The following is a 10,306-nucleotide window of genomic DNA, read 5'->3' as shown; positions in this document are numbered from 1 at the left end:
CCAGCATTTTACCATCTTGATTATGACGGACCCCCAATGAACTTGTGATTTATTCAAGTTTTCTCAACTTTTTTCATATTTATTTTATATTTTCCATCAGTTGTTAAGTAGATCATCTTTATATAATATAAGGTTAATATATTTGAAATATTGGATAGCTTCTGTATGCGATATTTTTTTTTTTTTTTTTTTTTTTTTTTTTTTTTTTTGAGAGAAGCCTTTTTCTCCATTTAAGATTAGACCATCTTGACATAACGAACCTCCAGTGAGCTTTTGATTTAAGTCGTATATTTAATTTTGGAATAGTTTCATCTGTATATTATGTGAATTATAATATACAATTACTTAAAAAGTCTCTCTCTGTTACGATATTATCGAGAGAAATTAGTCTTCTATCGCTGGCTAGTACGCAACTCTATTGACATTATCTATTTTTTCACTGTTTACAAGAAACGTCATCAAAGTGACACATATTCAGTCCTGCTACAATAATAATATTAATTGATATTTGTTTAATTAATATGCACACGCACTATCTATATATATATATATATATATATATATATATATATATATATATATATATATATATATATATCCAGTGTAGCACAGAAGGAATAGTGCTTGGGAAATGTATCCATAAATGCACAAATTTCTACATAGATATAAGATATATATATATTATAGATATATATATATATATATATAGATATATATATAATATATTATATCCCGTAGCACGAAGGAAATGTGCTTGGGGATGTATCCCATATGGCACTATATTTATATATTATAAATATAATATATATATATATATTAATATATTATTATATCTATATATATAATATATATATAAACTAGCAATTTCTCTTAACAAGGGGTTTCTTCAGAAATAAACAATGCGACATTTACTCCCTCACTGCCACATGGTGCTTGGAAAAACTTCCACAAGAATAACTGCCTTCTGTACCCTCTCAGAAGGCTAATTGGCAGCCTGTCAACACCTTATAGTACATATGCTGCCATTCGCCCAATCTTGCGTGCACTCTCACTCTCATTATTATAGGCCTTCCTTCCCAGTAGTTCACTCGCCCCATCTACCCAAAGTTTAAGAATGCCATAATGGTTCAAGGGTTTCCATGACACTGGTCTATAGACTCATGTCAAATGCTTTTTCATCATCAGAAAAGCCACTAGTAAGGCTTTTGATGCATAATATGACCTAACAGGGATTATTTATATGTGCAACTCATGCCTTTTCAAAAAGTTGCTTGTTCTTCCCAAAACTTTATTTCTCCAGCCTATTGAGAGTAGAGTGAACGTACTATATTTTCATTGCAAATGACTTAAGTGCAGTGCCCTTGCAGTCAGAGTGAGCAAATTGTACATTTTCCTTGCCAATGACTTATGTGTAATGCGGGTAGTTAGAATGAGTGTGCTGTATGCTTCATTGCAAATGCCTTACAACATGCAATGCCCTTTAGTTACAAATTTTTTTTTACTAATGGCTTTCAGTTTCCTATCATTCATTTTTGTTTCCTCATTCCTTATTGTGCAAAATATTCTTGTTAGTATGTGTGGTGTCATTTCAGTTCCATCCAGAATCATCTCTGCTGTGGTTCCACCATAACTTGGCACGTTCCATTCCTAAGTCTCTTTATTATCGCTTCCACTTCAAAAACTGCGACTTCCTTCATAAACACATTCAGACCCCTGTCAACTTCTGGCATATTAATCAAATTGACTCTCTTTATGTCCCTTATTCATAATTTCACGAAGATGAACATTCTGTCCTCTATCTTATGGTGCTAGTTTTGACCTATCCTTCCTTTTGACAATTACTTTCCTCATCTTTTCACCTATAAATATTTTAATAATTCTGTGAACTACCATAGCACCAGTGCCCTTCTCTGGTTACATAGTTTTGTCAGCATCATCGTGTTTGTCCCAATATTTTCTCTAATGCACTACATTCCTTATTAACTTCCATCTACATTTGAGTACTGTACTTAAGACATTATACTTTGCATTCTTTATCTCCTCACAGAAATTTGTGTGCATGTACCCATTGGTTGTCTACTTTTTATTGTATCCTAGGTTCTCATCCAATATCCAAGATTTCGATTTTGTTATCCCCAATACCCTTACTCCTTTTCCCCAGCAGATTCAGTGTCAATAACCTAGATGTTGTAACACTAGTTTTCATAGCCAGTCCCAGCAGACTGATGTACATTCTTAATATATACATAAAAAAACACAACATTCATCTCCAAGAAGCTTGACTGCATCAAACCTAGGTATTCTGTTAAATGTTTTATAGGGCATTTTTAACTTCAACTTTAGTTTGACAGTGACAAGTAGGCGATCACTGCCAACATCTGCTCTTGTGTAGCACCCATCATTCTTCATTCGCCTGTCTAGGTTCTATGAATGCCATCTGGAGATGTCCAAGTGTAATTATGGTGTCTTTTTGCTGGTAGAAAAAGAGTACATACCACCAATACTATCTGCAGCCCAGCTACTCATTTGCATACCCACTTATTCTCGATACCTTCATTGTTCCAACTTATGCCTTCATATCACCAACAATAATTCTCATATCTCTTTCTGTCATGGTGTCTACAACCGTTTACACTATCATGGAGTTTATTCTTTGCTCATACCACACTATAATATAGTATTCATATTATACAGTATTTTGATGTAAATCTTGCCAACAGTAATATACTGCTCACTGCTCCAGTCAGTCACTGCCTTTTCTGCATTTGGTGTTAGGAGCATGCATTGAAAAAGAGGTCAATGCCAAAATTATTTAAAAAGATGATTAGTAGACTTACAATGTACCCATAATTAGTAAAGACTTACAATGAACCCATGTACCTAGTTTCATCAAAATCACATGAAAGTAAGAATAACAATGCTTAATCTTTTGCTGGTAAAACCTGAAAGATTAATGCTTCCCTGTTACCTAGCTTATAGCCTATTTACACTGTTTTGTTTCTTACCAATTTGCAAATAACATTCATAATTGATGGTGTTTTCTACTTCGATCATCTGTTTCATCATACAATTTAATTCATTAACTTTTTTCACTTCCTTTCCTTAAAACAAGCTTTCTCAAACTTAACCTCATAACTTACCATAAGTGACAATGGAAAATTACTTGGATAATATTATTATCATTATTAATAGGGCTTCGTTTTTCCAGACCTCTGAGTCTTAAGTAGGCACTTGGATAATAACACAAGTCTTTTTATAAAGAAAAAAAATATTTTGAATCAAATAAAAATCTACAGAACAATGTAAGCAAGCTTATGAGGACCTACACAAAAAGTCATGTGACAGAAAAATCTGCAAATGAAATCTGTGATTCTTTCTGAATCTGGTGTTTGACCCACAATCCCTTTCTTAACAGAGTGAGAGTTCTGTTGTGTATTGGATATGCATTTCCTGGGAGTTGCTCCAAAACCACTAAATCTTTTGGTTGCACACAACAATGTTCACTCTACACAGCGCATTAAACCTCATTTGTAACCTGACATCAGAAGCTTGCGATGCACGTTCTCTCCTAAGGTCATTTTGCCTAGGTATACAACTTGATGAGATATTCAGTGACCGCAGATGTAGGGAGGACGCCAAGATCTGTATACAGCAGCGTAACATTTTCTGGATGCGTGTAATCAACCAAAGGATGCTCACTGAAGACATCTTCCCCAGAATTCAAAACCGATGCTTTATGCTGATGAAAAATAGAAAAGAGAAGTGAATTATTATTATCATATTATTATTCAGATGATGACGAACTCAATTCATATGGAACAAACCCATCTCAGGGGCCACTGACTTGAAATTTAAGCTTCCAAAGAATATGTTCATTTAGATGAAGTCACAGAAAGTAACAGGAAACACAGAAAGAAGAGATCAGTTATCAAAAAGTAAATTAGCACATTAATAAATAAATAGTGTTATCAAAAAAAGGAAAATATGAATGGGAAAGTTAGCAATGTGAAAATACTGCCTGTATAATGTGTTGTTTTTCTAACAATCAACAACCCTCTTAGTATCAAAATTCCTAACCAAAAGAATATTCTGAAATTCGACTACTACTTACTTAACACAGACTGGTTGAAGAGAATTAAGTGTCAACAAAAAATGAGTTCTCACCAGATATGTTTTAGGCAGAGAAGAATTGTTGAGAGGAATAATGCGAAGGAACTTGAAACTCTCCACCAGGACATACACAGGCTTATTCTTCAGGTGTGCTAAGGTGGCTACGTTGCAACTTCCAATCTGAAAAGAAAGTATGAAACATAGTGCACGGTGCTTTGAAGCATTTTACATTAGGAGGTTGAGAAAATATAATAATCACTTGAGACAGAAAAGTAAAAAATAAATACTTCATAGATCTGCTAACATTTTACAATTATTTTTTCTGCGAACATAAATTTCACCTGAAACTCACTTTGTTAATAATTCCACCATTCTCACAAACCCCTTCTGCTCCAAGCATAACGGCATCCACTTTCTCCATGACATAAGCTACAGCTGCGTCCAAAATCACAGTGCAAGAGATGCCTGCTCCCTTGAGATCTTCTGCCATTCTGCGACTGGAAAGTAAAATTCATTTGAGCATAATGCAATACAAATTACATAGAAGTGTGAGCTGTAGAATAACTTCTAAACAAGTGATATACAATTTCAATCACAAAGTCCCTGTAAGGGGCAAAGCCTTCAGTGTACCTAGCATGCAAAACTGTGGATGGTGTAAATGTAGATTGAAACACATTGTAAATGGTGATTTGAGCTTATGTAAACAAACACACACTTCTAATTAAAATTAATAGTGTACAGTACAGCAAAAATAAAAAGCAGCAGCAAGCATTCATAACAGTAACCCCATCAAATACAGCTCAGTGTAAACCCATAACATTCATACCTACCCAGAACAATCCGGCTGAGATTCTGTAACAAACACCTTGAACTGACGACCCTGCTTAGCAGCTTCAGCCATAACTGCTAAAACATTTCTCGACTTTGAGTGGGTAAGAATCACCATCCCATCTTTAATTAGGCTACTGCTGTTTTTCAGTATCTTCTTACGGCTGTCTTGCATGCTTTTGACAAAACCCTCACCTCTACGCAGCAAAATTTCACGACACGATGCAAAGTCCTGCAACACAGAAAGGAACACACTAATTTGGATTCAGTATAAAGTGCAACACTTATTACATCACCTAGAAAATACAAGACAATAGGCAAGAATATGAAGTATAATGGACAGAATGCATATCAATGATTAAAAAATACTTCACATTCCATTCCTCACACTACTGGACTGTGGAACTGCCTCCCTGAGGAGGATGTGCAACTGGCAACTCTAAAGCAATTCTCCTTACACTCTGATCTAGTATGTATTTAATTTAGTTAACTTTTTTCTGATAACTGGTCTCATCTTTTTGTATTTCTTACTACCTATTCAGTTACTTCCTTCATATGAGCACCATATTCTTTGGGAGCTTGAATTTCATGTCAATGCCCCAGTGAGCAATATGAATATGGTTCATCTACTCACTAATAATAATAATATGTAACTTTAACTGATATACCTCCATTGTTCTAGAACCTTAGCAGAACACTGATGCCAGGAAAAGATTTTCTTACCGTAGCCTGTTCTAGTTCCGAGTGAGCCAGAGTAATGAAGCGCAAGAACAGTTCACACCCAGAAGAAACAGACACAACAGAAACATCCATTTTGCTCAATGTATTTCTTGCAAGTTTCATTTTCTCTGTAATGGAATATGTTTCTCATGTCACATGGTATCATATGAAATTTTATAGCCTAAGTAAATTCTGAAAGTTCAACATAAAAAATGTATTGTTCTTGTACAATGGAACACTTTCAATACGGTTTCATGAACAAATATTGAAAGATTATAACCCAGTTTACTGACATTATTATACTATAATGTAATACCCTGATTATACTTATGGATATAAACATAATGAAAGCCAGTTTTAACACTGTAATCTAATAAAAAGTAACAACTTATAAGCTGAATTATAATATTAAAAACCAGCAAAACGATTCTCCATGGAGTAATATTTATGTCAGTTACAAATCCTTTATCTATGAATATCTGAATACTTAAAAAAATACCATTGTTTGTATACCAATAAACTCTTGCAATGTTGTAGAATCATCTAGTCTCAAAGCTTCCATAAGTGCCTTCATAGCTGCAATGGCTGGAGACATATCACGCTCATTCTCTATGAGGTCCAGAAAGAATGCTGATATATCTGTGAGTATAAAGTATAACAATTTTAAATTAGTACTGATATAAATGCAATAACAGTCAACAAAGTATGGTAACAAGTACGTATTTTACACAAATTCAACATACGTATCAGTTAAATAATAAATGAATATATACTACTGAGGCATCAGTAGTAATTGAGGTGTCTATTATATGAGTTCCCAAAAATAGACAGTGAAATGGCTGTGTTCACTTACTTGGTTGCTAAGCAAACTGGAGGTTGGAAAAATCAAACAAAGCAACCTGGAGGTTGGAAAGATCAAACAGACCCAGAATATTCATGGAGCCTTCCTACATTAAATAGTAAATGTCTTACTAACAAGGTACCGTTCACAATCCATAGTGTACTGCCACAAGCCACAATCTTTATCATTTGACTACTGGTCTTACAAGCATTTCACTCCATTTTGCTAAGAAACTGATATACAGTACTATTATACATTATGCTACTTTTATATATATATATATATATATATATATATATATATATATATATATATATAAATAATATATATATATTTATTATATATAATTATATTTAATATAATATATATTCTATATATATATATATATATATATATTAATATATATATATATTATTGTGGGTATCGATATATGTATATATATATATATATATATATATATATATATATATATATAATAATATATAATATCTTATATATAAAATATGTATATATATCTATATATATATATATCTATATATATATATATTTATATATATTATATATAATATCTAATTTAGTATCATACATTATGCTGCAATTAGCCTTGTCTATTGAACCCCATTACAACTAAAGGCTATGCTACTACAGCACATAGTAGGGATCCTGGTTATAGTAGCCCAAGTGTAGTATCATTTTGGAACAGTAGCCTATTAGTTTCCAAGCGATACATTTAAATGAACCAGTCAAAAGGCTGACATCATGAAAACAATATAAAAATACACACCCAGATCTAGTGTCAGTTTTCATTCCCTACCAATTTTTGTTCATTTTCCTGTGAACTTGCTTTATCACTTTTCCACTGATAGAATCTGTATCATGTATGGGATTCACGTCTACCAGCTATTTCAGTGTTTTGCTATTGCACTATTTCTCACCTCTTTTGTCTGCTTTTCCTCATCTTTATATCCTTTGGGCTTTGATGTCTAAGTGATGGTGTTTGGACACCCGTAGCCTGGGACTCCTCGTGAATTTTACTTGGAAAGGTGTATGTTCAATATCCTGAGATGTCAGGTCACACCAGGTTTTGATACAACGAAGCCTTGACAGCGCTGCTCATGCAAGTTATATTGACTTTTCCTCCTGGTAATAATATCACAGTGCTGCTAGAAACCATGTTTTGTTTCAGTATCTACACCAGGCTGTCATCCTACAGATTAATTTGCTGCAGGTAATTTTGAGAATGACAGGAGCAGGCTCTAATGCTACCTCTGAGCGGAAGCTTAGTCCACGTTTCCAATGATCAGTTTTCCTTGGGAGGTCCAAGCTGGCCAAGTCAGGACACGGCACCAAAAGTCAGGTTAGGAAGGTAAGGTCCGGTTAGGTTGGAACACGGCATTCTTGGTAAGGTTAGGTTTATTTCCGTCGGCAGAACCTGCATCCATTATAATCAACTGGTCCCTTTGCTGCAATTTGGCTATGTAATAAGATTGGATGTAACTTGACCAACCTTACCATTTAGGGCACTGTGACCTGATCTTGCTGTGGGGGGGGATGGACTCCCTAAAAAAGTGACGATGCTAAACGATTCGGACATGTGATCCGGCAACCTTCCCTAGAAGGCCAAGTCTTGACCTTCTCATGTCGTACCTTCCTAACCTGGGTAGATCTACTGTACTAGGTATTCCGCGGTGGCCTAGACTATGGCAGTTGCGGTTTTCTATGGAGTTTTACCTCCTGAACAAGAATTTTAAGTAATATTTATTTGGACGACTGTAATTAACCCCTGGGGGCCAGTAATAAACACAGCGAAATACATTGGACGCCCCAATCCCTAGTGGATGTCGTATCCGCGGTTACGTTCCTTGCAGTCCGTGCGGAACTTTCTGAAGAATTACCCTAACCCAAGTTTGGGGCACTATGACCTGACCTGGGGGGAGGGTGGGGAATGGACTCCCCCAGGAAGTGATGCTACCTAGCCTAAATACTAGCTAGACAGGAAACAGATCAATGGGGTTAGATTTCGATTCAGACACGTGATCCGAGCACTGGCTACGACCTAACTAAAACAACCTTGACCTAACCTTTCCTGGGGCATCATGCCCTAACCTGCCGCCCCATGCCCTGACCTAAGTGCCACTTTACATTGAGCATATGGACTGGCTTAGGCTACCCTTGTTGTCCTACACTCCGTAATACCCATATATATAATATATATACCCTAAAAAATTAAATATACAAATTTTAAATAAAAAATGCCCAAACAGGGGGTAGTATAGCTATGCCCCTACATCGAGGTTTTCGTGACACAGACTTAAAGTTAGCTAACACCTGGGTATGTACCTAGTATGGGAGGTCTAATTTAATGCCCAATGCCCTTGTATACTGGATCATAACCTAATTGTTATTTTACAAATAAAAGCTTTTGCAATTCTTATATAATATAATTAATTTTAAAAACTGTATTAATTATATTACCAAATGCTTTCATCTTCGCAGGAGAACGAGCGATTTTTGACGCGAAAATTCAATGCGACAGAATTATGAACGAATTTCAATGGGTATTGTGTCTGTTTGTTGTGATCTGTAGCCTTTGTGATCTGTAAAATATGTGATCTGTAAGACTTTTATTCTGTAGATTTCGTGTTCTTGAAATTTCGTGATGGTAAACCTTGTAGACTTAAAGTTTGTAATTGTCAACCTTGTGAGCTGTTAACATTGTGATCTGTAAAACATTGTGATCTGTAAACACTGTGGTCGGTTATTGGTGATCTGTAAACATTGTGATAGTAAACTTTGTGATATGTAAATCTCGTGATCGTAAACTCTGTGATATGTAAACTTTATGATGTGTAAACTTTGTGATATGTAAATCTTGTTATTTGGAAATCTTGTGATTTGGAAACCTTGTGATATGTAAATCTGTGAATCTTGCGATCTGTAAACACTGTGACCTGTAAACCTATAGTGATCTGTAAACATTAGGGTCATAAACTTTATGATATATAAATCTTGTGATTTGGAAACCTTGTAATATGTAAATATTGTGACCTGGAATCCTTCAGTGATCAATTTGACCTCAACACTCGGACATGATAGTTGCATATACCTTCTTAATTTACATAAATAAAAGTTGTAAATATCTGTAAAAAAATTAATTGTCCGTAATTCTATTTCCTGTATATATATTATACAGCAATCATTAAGATTTACCACTCTGTCCTCGTCCTGTACATCAACATCTTTTATAAGCAATTGCTTTTGCTAACTTTTTGTCTTCTCAATTTTTCTGTGGATTGGAGCCTTAATTTTGTCACTTCTGTGATTATTCAGTGTATATAACACTTTTGGGAAATTTGCTTTTTTTATATATATAAATCATTATCAGTTTTTACTTGCCCTCATACACTTTCCTATAAACAAGCTACATCCATAAACATACTTATTTTTTCGTTATAGTATGGCCAACAGAAAATTGACAAGTTTGGGTCACTATACATAATATTGCATTATAGATAAAACCAACTTTAGTTTGGATAACCATTGCTTTTGTGTGAATATACTTCCTTATACTTGTTATTAGTTTAGTGTATTTTAAGTTAGAATAGTAGATTTTAGCACGAGTCTAATATTCCACCATGTTTTTTTATGATTCCAAGGTCTCTTATTGCCATCATTGTGTTTAGCCCAGAACTTGAAATCAACTTTCAAGACAAATGTGTCCCCTATAGGTTTTATTATGACAAGTGTATATCTATTGCTCCGAATTTTTTCTTGGCCTTATTTGTGCCAATTAATTCTGTATATGAT

General features: G+C 34.4%; 1 protein-coding gene across 1 annotated transcript; it reads right to left on the bottom strand.

Annotated features, from left to right (window-relative positions):
• Positions 1–3,250: 3,250 nt before the first annotated feature.
• On the bottom strand, positions 3,251–9,065 carry LOC135196107 (translation initiation factor eIF2B subunit alpha-like). Its single transcript, XM_064222571.1, has 7 exons — positions 8,975–9,065; positions 6,172–6,297; positions 5,662–5,786; positions 4,941–5,170; positions 4,463–4,607; positions 4,165–4,290; positions 3,251–3,739 (listed from the first exon to the last, which is right to left on the bottom strand). The coding sequence occupies exons 1-7, from the start codon at positions 8,985–8,987 to the stop codon at positions 3,584–3,586; spliced, it is 921 nt and encodes a 306-aa protein (XP_064078641.1). The 5' UTR covers positions 8,988–9,065; the 3' UTR covers positions 3,251–3,583.
• Between the last annotated feature and the right edge of the window lie 1,241 nt (positions 9,066–10,306).

This window comes from Macrobrachium nipponense, chromosome 17 (assembly GCF_015104395.2).
Source record: "Macrobrachium nipponense isolate FS-2020 chromosome 17, ASM1510439v2, whole genome shotgun sequence".
Lineage (NCBI taxonomy): Eukaryota > Metazoa > Arthropoda > Malacostraca > Decapoda > Palaemonidae > Macrobrachium > Macrobrachium nipponense.
Note: the sequence above shows the minus strand (reverse complement) of the source record. Positions and strands in the feature narration are given on the sequence as shown.